The 13,280-nt window shown below is 51.1% G+C and overlaps 1 protein-coding gene across 1 annotated transcript in view; it reads right to left on the minus strand.

The window, feature by feature from the left end:
* NCOR2 (nuclear receptor corepressor 2) overlaps nt 1–13,280 on the minus strand; it is a 237,704-nt gene that overhangs the window by 106,162 nt on the left and 118,262 nt on the right. Inside the window, exon 6 of the mRNA XM_027733181.2 lies at nt 9,670–9,783. Within this exon, the coding sequence (XP_027588982.2) occupies nt 9,670–9,783 (114 nt within the window). The remainder of the gene's footprint in view (nt 1–9,669; nt 9,784–13,280) is intronic.

The raw sequence follows: 13,280 nt of genomic DNA on the forward strand, positions 1-13,280 counted from the left end.
TCTCCATAAGCTATAAAATCTGCTGACCTCGGAGAACACCAGCACTGAGGCATTCAGAAGTTTTACAGAATTAAAACTAAGGGGCAAGATTTTCAGGGGGGGTCATTGAAACTGCTGAAACCACTCTACATCTGCTGCCAAGGGGGTGATTTGGCCAATGCCCTCCTGCCCGCCATTGGTTGCTGGCAAGTAGGAAGCATCAGCTTACCCAATTTTTTTTGACGCATACCTGGGACTGAGAGCAGCAAACCAATTAATGGCAGTTAGCATAATTACAGGTAGAAGACTGCAGCCCCACTCAAGGCAGGCAGTCCCACCACGGGCCTGTTCTCCTGGGCACCAGCACTGGTGGAGGATGCCCTGGCAGAGGCGAATGGCACAGCAAGGGACCAGTGATGCTGCAGGCCCGTGTATACAACGTGATTAACTTCGAGAAAAAGCTGAGTATGTTCAGCTGCTGCATTTGCCATGTTTAGACAACTTAATGAGACAAGCCAGAGGCAAATCACCATAGGCAGAACATGTGGCGAATCAAGAAGAATGGCATAATTTGTCTTGCATTAACCGACTGCAATATACACGTCTCCAGAAGGAAAGATCAGGAGGGGAAGCTATTCCGAGCACGTCATATCTTTGTACGTACACAAAGAAATGCCTCTATCTTGAAAGCTGCCCAATTAACACTTGACACCCACTGTAATTGCTGATGCTCCTTGCTGCATTTATCAGATCATAGCAGAACCTTAACGAGCTGTCTGAAAAGCCCAGCAGAGCGAGGTGAGAGCTGGCAGCAAAATTGCGAAGGACACAGAACACCCAGCAGAAGGTTCCCACCATGCTGGGGCTCATCCATAAAGACAAACAGACACAGGGAGATGTGCTCCTGCCTAAGGAGCCAGTGAGCTAGAAGCCTGACTGGAGAATTTAGGTAAACCTCAAACTGTTCCGGTGCAAAAGCAGCCCCCACCAGATCTTCCGCAGCAGCAGGACTTTTGCTGAAGACCACTGACAGCCCTGGTAAATCCTTTACTTTCTGAAGGCACAGCCACCTAGGACTTGGTTCCAGTACTGATTTCATTAGGAGTATGTTTAGTGAGGGACCCGCAGAAGGAAACCAGAGGGTTCATCCTACATCTGCTGAATGACCCCACCCATGCCTGCGTTCCTCTTATTGAACAGAAAGAAATGTATCGGGAAGCAGACCTGGTGAGATGCATAAGGATCCCCACCAGTTGTACAGTCCCTCTGCAGTTCCACAGCCAGCAGGCAAAGACCCTTTTTCTTGAATTTGTACAAAATCCTGAAATACTGCTCCAGCCCAGGAGCAGTGCCATTCACGGAGGGACCAAAGCCCTGAGGCTGAATTTTGCTCCCATTTACATCAGAGTGCTTTGCTCTGGTACAGCAGCTCAGGGTTTGGCACTGGCACGGGCAGACCATGGGCACTTCCAAGGGCAGGGGCACCTCCTCTGGAGTGCGTTTCAACACAACTCACGTGAAGAGGTGAAGCCTATCCCATCCTAGTCCTCCAAGTGCATATTTTGGAGTAAGGTGCCACAAGAAACACGTCTGAACCACAAACACTGCAGGGCCCACAGATTCAGAACGGAACCCGTGGATGTGGCAGGCAGCAGCACCTGCCCCTAGACAACCTCCCTCATCCCGGGCAGGGGCACAGGCAGGGACACAGCACACAGACCACGCTCTTAGCCTGGCTCAAGCTTCTCCAACGGGCCTGGAGCTAAAGAGATCTTTGCCAATAACAAAAACCTCCCTGCAGACTATGAAAATCTCCATTCTCGCCTAAAAACGTTTGGCTTCCAAAGCAAACTCCAGCCCCTTGTTTTTCCTTTGAAGAAACTTAAAATAGGCTTGGGAGGGGGAAAGCAAGCAGGAGAGTAACTTCCCAGCCATGTGAGCTCCCGTGGGAATGACGAGAGGACCCCACGAGGCAGCAGAGCATCCGAAACCAGAAGAGGGAGAGTCTGGGATTTTGCGTGGGTTCTTCTTAAAGCAAAGTTTAAAAATGGAAGAGAAGGAAACACAGGAGTTATTTTGAGAAAGCGGATCTGAAATTAGGAGGCGGCATTTTCTTGGACCAACTCCAGCCATGGCTCCATGCAGCACAAAGCTGCTGCAGCTGAACCGTGCTCCCGGGGTTATTTATAGCAGCCCGTAGGCAGCAGCGCTGGGGAATGGAAGGGTTTCTATTTGGGATCAGGCATGTCCCGCATGGAGATATGCAAAGGCCTTCCAGGGGCAGGAGACTGTGCAGAGGGCAGTGCTGGGAAAAGTTCTGTCCTGCCAGCACGATGTCCTAGGAACAGGCAGAGCTGTGGGTGCAGCATGGCAAAGAGGCAGGCTGGAATAGGATTTTGTTTAACACAAAATTCAGGAGAAGTGTGGCTGAAGTAGAAATCATGAAAACTCTCAAGTTGAGACACCTTTTTACATGGAGCGGAAAGCAAACAGTAAGGGGGGGGGTCAAAGGCCCTACCTCTGTGCCAAGATCTAATGGGACCAACCCACAATCTGGCAGTGCCTGTTCCACAAGGAAAGTTTATCATTTCTATGACCACATGTACTAATTTTTTCCCCTTTAAATCTCAGCATTCTCTCTCTGAGAGCCAAATCAGCCCAGCAATTCGTTGCCCTCTCCACAAAGCAGGTGGGATGAGCCCCAGTACTGTGGAAGGGAAGTCAACACTCTTCCCTTCCCAGTTCCCACAGTCTGCAGGGATGGCCACCACACAGATGCTCCCAACACAACTGCAGGAGCCCAAGGATGAGTGCCCTCCCTTCTCCTTGAATCCAAATGCTCCTGAGCATCAGGGGACACTGGTCAGCCTCAATGGCCCCTCTCACCTGGCCCAGGGGCTGATGCTCTCCAGGGGTGCCCATGGACACAGATGCCCTGCACGCTCCCCCACCTCCCTGTGCTCAGCTGGAGCCAACTCCCCACCACAGCAGTGGTGACAGAGCCCTGTCCCCAAGGCTGGGGCCAGCAGAGGACGCACTGGGGGTTACAAATGACTCATCACAAATAGTAAGAAAATGGAGGAAACATTATGTTGTAGCCATGTGTTCACACCAGCCCCCAACTACTCTGCACAGAGCGGGACAAGCCAACTCATATCAGTTACTCGCTGGTCTCTGGCTTTGGCTAATCACTGCCAGACAGTTTCGGTCCTCAGCTCGCTCATACCCCATCCATGGCCAGTGGGGGAACCCCCAGAATAGCTGGTTTCCACTCACCCAACAGCCCTCTCACCTCACCCTGCTGTCTGCAAGGTCACGGTGCCATTCAAAGGCACATTTAGGTTAAAGCAAGGTACCAGCACGGCTTTGCCATTGCAAAGAGTGGCTGAATGTTCCACCATTGCAAAACTCCTGGAAGCACTGGCATTGCACAGAAAACTTGCAGAAATCCAAGTCTTGGTGCTGCAGCAGTTATGGGAAAGCTCCAGTCGCCCGACGCAAGGAGCCAGAGCTGTGTTGCAAGGTCTCTCTTCCTCCCTTTGACAGATTTGGGATCTCTGCAATTCTCCTCTTGATTTCCAGGATATGAAAATGCAGGACACGGCCTTATCTGGTCTGGGTTAGTCATGGACAAAGCTTCTAAGTAAATGCACCTACTGGGAACTTCGGATCCTGAAGCAGACATCAAAAATAGACATCACTACCATTAAAAAATTAATTTCCTTAAAATCCAATAAAACCTGAAAGGATTCTCAATGACTCCAGGCTATTTGTTTAAATTTTCATCTTTTTGGAAATCTCACTACCATGTAGATGTGTCAATAGCATCTGAATTCTGGCCTTTCCAGTTTTCCTCCAGACTATTTGGAAGCTCATTTTGCATCACTGAGCCCTGATGAGGCAGAATAAAAGTTATTAGAAACAAAAGCAAAACGAACAAGGCCCTTTCAGCAGCCAAATATGAAATGCCCCCATCCCAACTACCACGTAAACTATAATTCAAAAAAACCCCCACAGATTTAATACTCAAAAGCACTTTCACTGATAAGGTTTTATTTACTGCACCAGCTCCATGCTGACAAGGCAGGCCTGATTCTTCCTTTTCTCATGTAAATCAGGAGTTCATAGAAAATCAGAGTTCTACAGACATAAAATCCCCGTAGGATCTGAGTCACACCCAGTGTCTGTGATTAGTTAACAGCGAGATTATACTTTGCAATGCTGAAAGACTTCATTTATTTATTCTCTTATTTATGGATGGGGCATTAATGCTTTATGAGGGTATTTGAGGAGGGTAAACGGATAGCTGGGAACACGCTCCACACAGACACAACAGCAGCAGGGGGTGGAAAAAGTTCCAAACAATCCTTTGAATTCCAATTTTACAGCATAATGCTGAATTTATAGATAGATAGCTGTGCCCTTTTGAAAGAGCACGCATCAAGACAGAAAACGAATTAAAATTTAATCTTATTGATTTCCACCAGCTCAATCTCAAGAGCAAGACAGACACTGCTGCTGCTTCCACTGCCTGCACTGCATCAAACCCAGTTTTTCGGAGGGTTGACAGCAGAGCAGGGAGGGCTGACAGTAGAGCAGGGGTGGGCTTGTGCAGCCAAGCCTTTGGCACCCACAGGGGTAACGTGGGGGGACTCATCCCAGCCCTCTCCACACTGCGGTGGGTCACAGCACGTGGCGTCCCCTCCCTGGCGTGGCAGCGGAGGGTGAAGTCACGCCATGTCCTGACGCGACCTCTCCCTCTCCGATAAATAAGTGCCAATGTTTCAGAGGAAAGCTGACGTGTGCTTGTTTGCAGGGACAGGCCTGACACAAGCACGGGAGCTGCTTTGTATCTGCTGGTCTCTGAGCTGGAGTCCTGCTGCTCTGATGGATGGCAGGTCTGCAGGGAGCCTCCAACCACCCGCGTCTGGCTCACTGAGAGCTGGAGACGGGCACCTGTGGGCTCCATCTCCACAGCGGTCAGACAGCACGGGCACCTCTGCTTGCATGTGGTGTGTGGTGGCTCATGGGGACTTTGGGCACACAGGTGACTTCAAAGAGAATTCACCCAGCCAAGCCATGGTGTGCTGCTGAGTAGCAGCTTCCTCCAGGACACGCTGCCAAGGAGAGCTCAGCCAGCCCCATGTCCCAGGAAAGGCACAGAGCATCTGGAGCAACAGAAACACTGCTCTCCTCTCCGTTCTTAACAAGGGACCTGGAAATTTCCATTTAAAGCACAAAAACATCTACAAGCCCAGGTATGTTCAACTGATTTCAAGGGAAGGCAGATGCAAGGAATCCCGTGAATGGCCCAGCGGAATAAAGCCACAGCTAAAAATACACACAGATGATCTGCCCTGGTTATGGGGATTTGATGTGGAAGAAAGCTAAATTCTGTTGGTACAATAACACATCCCAGAGGTGCAAATTAAAGCCCTCAAAGAGGCTGTGTCACACAGCTACCACCTCTGAGGTGCCAGACCCAGCAGGGATCAGCTTTCCCCTGCAGGGGAGACACTAAAATCGCTCACAGGGTTTAATTCAGGAGATCCCCAACGCATGCATCACTGTCAGCCTCCAGCAGCAACCGAGGCATCCATCACAACCCGATTTCCCCAGGTAGTTCTGTGTCACTCTGCCAGCACCCGGCTCCTGGAGAGGGGATGACCAGGGCTGGAAAACACACCCTATCCTGCACCCGAGCACCCTACAGCCAAAATGGTCCCCTGAGCTCCCCATGGCACCTTCCAAATGCTCTCGGAGATTTTAGCCACCATTACTGTTCTCAAACATTGCTCTGTCTCTTCAAGAACTAAACACACTTTTGAAAATAGGGCTCAAATGCTTCTGACAATGCTGCCCACTGTTTGTTCTCAGTTTAATCTACGGACAATACCAAAAATGTTAATTCCCATTTTCATACATCCTTTCAGAAATGGTACAGTTTGCACTCACAGTTGAAATTCTGGCTTGGGGGTGTGTGGTTTCTCTGTGTTACACTGTGAGGATTTCCCAAAAGGTATTTTTTCACATGCAACTTCACAGCTCAGCTTTGGAGACAAGATTAAGTGGTTCCAGTCAGCACATACCCCAGGGGCAGGACACGCCTGGATATGGAGTATCAACTGTCCCTCTACAATCCAAGTCACCTAAAACCCTCCCAAATGCAACCACAGCCTCACAGTTCAGGATCTGACCGCAGTGAAGAGCAGCTTCTCTCCACTCTTCCCCTGCAGAATCTGTACAGTCACCTTTTTTTTCTGGAAATCAATTACTTGTCCAGCAGAGTGTAGCAAGAGGGGATTACAGGTCATGTTTTCCATAATTATCCTCCCTGACACCGAGGAACTTTCAAATCGTACGTGTTAAGTAGGTCACAAGAGGGAACAGCAGCGTGATGGGCACTCAGCATCAGCCAACCTGAATTTTGAGAAAATCGGATACAGTCCAGTGCCGACCTGCATCCCAACCCCTCATCCATATGCAGCCCGGTGGTGAGAAAAATATATAGACTTCCCTGATGAACCATAAGCTAAAATTAGAAACCATTCACGCCTGCAAAGCCACAGCTATCGCCAAAAGGAAAGTAGGTCACAGAATGGCTGGCTAACTTGATTTTCCGGCGTTTCTAGCTACTCTGTCCTCATGTAACCTCTCCTCTCCCATGGACCGTTTCTGGTCTCTCCTTTGTTCAGGGTATAACTGCACGCAGTGTGCGACTCCGGCCCAGCCTGGCAGGAGCGGTGGGAACGGGCACGGCAGCACCCGCGTGCTCGGTGAAGCACAGACCCGTGGTTCATGAAAAATTAAGCCAGAGCCAGGCAGAAAGCCCCTCCACGAAGCCACCGGCTCCCACCTGCTCTGGGATTGACACAAGGGCTGGCTTTCCGCCCCTTCCACAACACTGGTCTTTAAAAGATCATTTCAGGCTTTGCCAGCTCTTCTGGGGTGCTTTGCTCTCTCGCCTCCTCCCGAGGGCTGAATATCCTCTTTTTATTTGCATTTCTTACCGTGCGCTGCCTCCCTCAAGCCACAAGCCAAGAGATGCGAGTAAATCCGGCTTTCCTTCCCTTTGTGCGCGGGCTGGAGCCCTGGCTCAGCCGCTACCAATGCTTTTCCTGCAAGCAGACCTCGAGGCGTCAACTTCACTGCTTTTCCACAGCACAGAAGAGGCAGAAAAGCTTAAAATTTGGCTCAGCGACCTTCTCCACTCTGGATCAATATGTCTCTTATCTGGCTCATGGCTCTTTGCTCCTACCAACTCACCTCGCAATTAAGCGTTAAGCCGCAGCAAAGCCACAGGTCAGCACAAGAGTGCCTGGGGCTCTCCCATGTCTGACAGACAGCTGGATACACCTGGAGGTTCTGCTGCCACCAAACCCACTCAAAGCAACATGATATCCAACCAGCAGCCACTCTTTCCACCCATGATCTCAACTGATATTGTTCCCAAGTCCTTTCCTCTTCCACCTTTTCTCCTCCTGGCCCGACAGGAAGAGCAGTCAACACCAAACTGCATCCCAAATGCGTCCAATATGTGAAAGGCTGAAAGCCGGGATGTTCTTTAGAAGGACAATTGCATTCTGTATCCCACCTTCGTCACATACAATGAAGGCAATGCTCAGCACACCCTTCCTTTGCAGCCCACAGCTTGGCATGTCCCAGCTATGGTACTTGAAAGCTCCTTCCATCACCCAGCCTCTGCCATCACACTGGGCCAGCAAGGCTGTCACTTCTCCATTGCCCATGGACAGATGCTGCCTTCTCCAAAGGAGGAACCTCCCTGCAGCCCGCTATGGTTTCTGTCAAGCCAAAGGGAAGGTTGTTTGGTTTGAGTCTCCTACCCACAATCAGGTTTGTTACACGCTACACGCAAGGGGACTTTACAAGAACAGGGAAGAATCGTCATTCACCCGTCCCAGGGATCACACAGACACGAACATGGAGCCAGGTTTGAAATTATGCAGACATTCGGTGTCTGACGTGACCTTCACTTGCTGAGCACCCACCTGGAACAAGTGCACCTATCATGAAGGTTCATAGTGAAACACTCCTGGGACCAAGGCTGGCTCTGAGGATCAGCCCAGCGCTGACAAAGGGATGCCATCAGCTCTGAGCACTCTGTGTGACAGTGTCCCAGGTGTTATGGCCATGCACTTTCAAAGAGAAATTTAGAACTCCATGCTTGCTCTCCACACTCCCTGCCATCACCCATGGAACAGGGCAGCAACTCCAAGGCACTGCCCTGAGCCATGGTAAGGCTTTGAGAGCATACCCTGTCTGCCACGGAAAAGGTGATGGGAGACTCAGGGAGGTGGGAGGGAACGTGTGACCCTTCTGCTGCATGGGCAGTGACAAGAGGTGACAAAGCAGGACACTCAGCCCTGAGCCAGCTTCAGCTAACAGGGACTGCTACGATGCAGCCTGTTAGAGATGCAATGGTTGAAGATCTCCTTTCCCTCCTGCCTCAGCACCATGACCCATTTCTTCCCCTTGTAACATGGTCCAGCTACACATGAGTATCCAAGGAGGGTAAGGCTCAAGGCATAAAAACGTTTGAGAGCTCCTTTCTTTGAATCTCACTCCTTGCTCAGGAGGCACAAGCCATCAAGCCCAAGACCCCCAGAGAGGGCACTTGGTGGTGAGAATGGCTTTGAGGAACACTCAGCACCTGCCCCCAAAGCCCAGTGCTGTAACACTGGTGCTTCCTAATGCTTCAAACACATCGACCTCAGCCTTCACCCACTCGCACAACAGACCGTGCCAGCGCTGGGTTTCCTACTGATCAGGGAGAGAAGCAGATGGAAAAAGGAAAACCAGGAAAATTGCACTGCCTGAGAGCGCAGGGTAGGCGATTTTTTTCTTTTTAGGAGTTGGGCACCTGGATTTCTGCAGCTCCCAGTGAAATCGCAGGCCTTGCAATTCAAAATAATTAGCGACTGGTAGTTTTCCTTTTATGCAAAATCATCCTTTTTATCCAACACCTAAATGAAAATGAATATGCTTGATTATCTACCAAAGGGCCCAATTTCCAAGCATCACTCCGATGCACACAGCAAAATTCATGTCTCCTCGGGCTGCCATTACAGGCAATGGCTGACAAATGAGCGGTCAAGGCAGAGATCCAGAGCCAGGGATGCCAGCCTGACCTTTGCTAATGCTATTTACAGCATCCAATATCCACAAATCCAGCCGTGGCTGCATCCACATCCCTTATGCTCCAGCCTGGAGGGCTCAGGGGCAGCCAGGAGAGCTCATAGCTGGCCTGTCAGTATTGGAGCACCACAGACACCCCCTTCCATCCATGCAGCCCACCCCACCACACCAAAGCCCATCCTATGAGACAGCTTTCGACCAGGTTCACTCCCAGGAGAGAGGATGAAACAAACTATTTTACAGAGAGGAGTCTGAAACATCTCCTGAACATATCTAAGGCTGATCACAGAAAACCCCCCAGGCAGGTTCTTCGGAAGACATTAGTGCTCATCCACAAAGACAGAGCAAGCTCCTCATGGCTCGGCCCTCTGTGGTCACTGTCCCGACAGGGCTCCATCTATCCCCCTTCCGTGGCCTCCACCCCAGGGGTAATGCCCAAGAGAATCCCCCACCTGGCTCTTACCAACCTCCCATCCCTGGCCAGGGTGACACCGCACGATCACGCGTTCGTACTTCCATCATTTCCAGACTCACCCTGTTCTCGTCGTAGATGATCTGCACCAAGCTGCGATGCTTGGACTCGATAGGAGGAGGGGAGATGGGTTTTTCAGGCTCTGGTGGTTTGGCTGCTTCTTCCTCCAACTGTTGCTGTAGAAGAAGAGGGGGGAGGAGGAGGGTGAGTCACAGCAAGAAACGCAGCCGCCCTCGTCCACACGAGACTCTCTGTGATGCCGCGACCGAGGCAGAAACCGCCATGGCAGGAGACTTCCTGCGAGACATGGGCAGGCTGGGGCTGCAGAGGGACGGGGAGAGGGAGGGGAGCTGCACAGCAGCCCCTGCCACGCAAGCGCAGCGCTGGCCTGCCCCAGGCATCGGCCTCGTGCTGGTGGGTCGGTGCATTTTAGGCACGGAGGTTGAGGACCTGCCTCAGAGGAGCCTCCTGGAGCAGGCCTGAGGCTGGAAATAACGATTTCACTGGAAGCCCTTAAATGAAACAGAGCTCCAGCCCAGCTCCCTGCTGCTACCTGCCTCTGGAGCTGCTGCTGTGTGCAGGGACCGGTGGAGGAGCCTGCAAGGCTGCTCTCCACCTTCGGTTTCTCTTCCAATGGAGCAGTTGGAGCAGATGCCTCAGGATGACTATTCTCAATTAAATGTCTTGGGCACCAGCCACCCCTGCACTTTAGAATATCACCATGATCAGCAGGTAAACCTGACTTTCCACTTGCTCCTCCGCCTCTCCCAACACTGCGATGCAGGAGGAGACATCCAAACCCTTCCTGTAAGTTTGAGGAACTGCTCAGCTGAAAGAGGAAATCGCGGATTCCTCCAGGCTCCTCCTGGGGCCAGCCTTGGAGGAGGGAGAGCGCAGCCGTGCACGGCAGCTGTGGGGCAGCACAGGCACGGGAGAGGGAGCGGTTGTCAAAAAACGCTCAGGATTTTTTTTCACTGCTCGGCTTTGAATCTCTGAAAAGTACAAATCATTTTACTCTTTTCCTCCAGCTAAAGTATCCCCTGTTGAAGCATGGGAAAATCGAGCGAGTCTTGTAGTAGGAAGAAAATGCACCTGGGACTTGGCTTGCACCAGAGGCAGGTGCACCACTGACCTCCCAGAGACAGCAATGGCTGGTGATCTGAGAAGAAGGTGGGCACCTACTCCTCCTCCAGATCATCTCTGGTCCTGCTGACAACACCTTTAGCACACTAAGGCAGTAGGATGCAGTCCAAGAACGCACTTAGATAGGTCTAATGGCTTGGCTGAGAAAACCCACACACCTTAAATTGAGTGTGTTTCAATAGATGAAGGACCACATGCTGTGGGCTCCACCTCCCCACAGGTGGACACCTTTTCCCACAGAGGGAAAAGCAGAAGCATGAGGAACACTGAGATATAGCCAAAAGAAGCTGCTGTTGCCAGCCAGAGTGGGGAGCCGGCTCTGACAGAGGCAGGAGGGCCCAGGTCCCCTACATTACCATCATGCCCACCTTGAGGACTTAACCTCAAGGTTACTCCAGCCATGAGTGAGAAGCTTTCTGTGAAGCCACAGCTGAAATCACATGCTGCAAAGCAGTACTCAGGCACCTGCTCTTCCTTGGTGTCCTAAGGCACCCTACCACACATCCCATGGGACAAACTCCAAAACCTTCAAAAGGATGAACCACCAAAATGGATCAGACACATCTTCTACTTCTCTTGGGGAAAATATTTGTGTTAAAAAACAAAACAAAACAAGTCAAAGCATCCGAAGCTTGGCTATATTGTTCTGGAAACCCACAAAAATTCTGCCAAGTGTGTGGTAAGGGATTTCAGACAAGAGGGTTTGATGGCCTATCAGGAAACGAAAGTTTGCCACTAAGTGGAGGCTCATTAAATGCAGCTCATTAGATGAAAAAATACAAATCTAATTATAGCTGAAATACAGTAGAGAATTAAACTCTACTCTCTGTGATGTAGTGCTGTATGGTTATTAAAGGGCCAGATACTGGAGGTAAGGATGGGAGGAGGGGTTGGAGGCAGCACACCTGACTGCAGCAGGCTCAGCCTGCAACAGCTACTCCTGGGAGCCATGGGAAATGGCAAAGCAAAATAGGTCAGGGTTCCCAGACAGGGACAAAATAGATTTCTTAAAGGTCTGACATAAAAGCCAGGCTGGGACTGTGACCTTTACAGGGAGAGAAGCAGGATGAGAGATGAGTCTTGACGGCTCCACACTCTCTCCCTCCCCACATCCAGCAGCGGCCGCCTGAGAGCCCCCTCCTCTCCCCAAATGGAAGACAATGCAGTAAGTGTTGAAGGGATGCAAGATGCCATCATTAGCCAAAGCCCTGGCTCCTACAGCACCCACAGGCCAACCGGCTTCCAAGTGGAGAAGGTGCTCTCTCCAGGTAAGAGTCCCTTTGGCTGGACCACACATCAGAGGGACCACTGGAGCCTGCAGTGCTGGCAGGAATGTGGGTGGCATCTCAGGAAGACCCCATCCCCGCACCTACCAGCTCCCGTGCTGGAGGCACCTGCCTGATGAAGCCAGGGTTGTTCCACATGCACCCAGTTGCCATCCCCTGGGTACTGGGATGCTTCATCTGCCCAGGGAATGGAGAGGCTTCCAGACACAGGGCATCTCTGAAAACCACTTTCAAAGAGACAAGGGGAGAACAGAGGAAACTCAGCCAGAAGCAAGATGGAAGAGGAAACCCTGGAGCTCTTCTACCCAGCCAGCTCCACCTCCATCACCAGGTGGGAGTGTTGTACTCCCGGAGAGCCCTTTGCTGAGCTCGGCGCCCAAGGAGGCTCAGGCGCCACTGCAGAGAACAGCCCAGCAGTTTATTTCTCCTTCAGATCCCTGGTACTGCTGCCAGGAATAAATGCATAAGGATTATCCTTCCCTGTCAGGAAGAGGGGGAGAGAGGACTCAGCGAGAGATTTAAGCACATATGGTGCATGAATGAGCGGGGGATGGCTGACAGAGGTGGCCTCTTGCCAGGGGTGTGCAGGGTTTGGGGAAGGTTTCTCAGCTTGCTGAAGACATTTGCTTCTTGCAAAGTCCAGGCAGAGCCTTCCCTGCCATTTCTGGAACAACCAAAAAGAGGAAGATGGTGGTTTGGGGTCGGTTGGAATTTTTTTGTACAACCTTTCCATACGACTGTATTTAATTACCCTGAGAAGGCCTCCCAAAGACAGAGGGGAAAAGCATTAGGATATTCCGGCTGCATACAATTTCTCCCCTGCTCCACAACCATTCCTGCAGGAGCAGTATCTGTTCCAGGCTGATTGCTTTCCCTTGCTCGTCCCCCTGTGCCGACAGCTCAGATGCACAGATGGACAAAACGTTCCTGGAGCATCTCAGACAGGACCTCCCGCTCCAAAAACACTTCTTCCCAGATGTGCCAGCTCTGCTGGAGGACCAGGATGGGGAAGGTTCCAGCCAGAGGGGAAAGGAGGCCATATTGGGGGGGTCAGATTTGCTACCAAATGACTTTACCCCATGTGCCAAAAAAGAAAAAAATGAAAATAAAATAACAAAGGAGGGGAGGGGACTCTTTTACTGCCAACAGCCACTTTCACCTTCCTCTCCACTTAACAGAGCATTTTTGTGGGGAAGAAGAATCATAAAATTTGTTCACAGGGAAGAAGTAAAGCTACCAAGCAG

Source organism: Pipra filicauda, unplaced genomic scaffold (assembly GCF_003945595.2).
Source record: "Pipra filicauda isolate LSUMZ 115617 unplaced genomic scaffold, ASM394559v2 scaffold14_size4853619_pilon, whole genome shotgun sequence".
Taxonomy (NCBI): Eukaryota; Metazoa; Chordata; class Aves; order Passeriformes; family Pipridae; genus Pipra; species Pipra filicauda.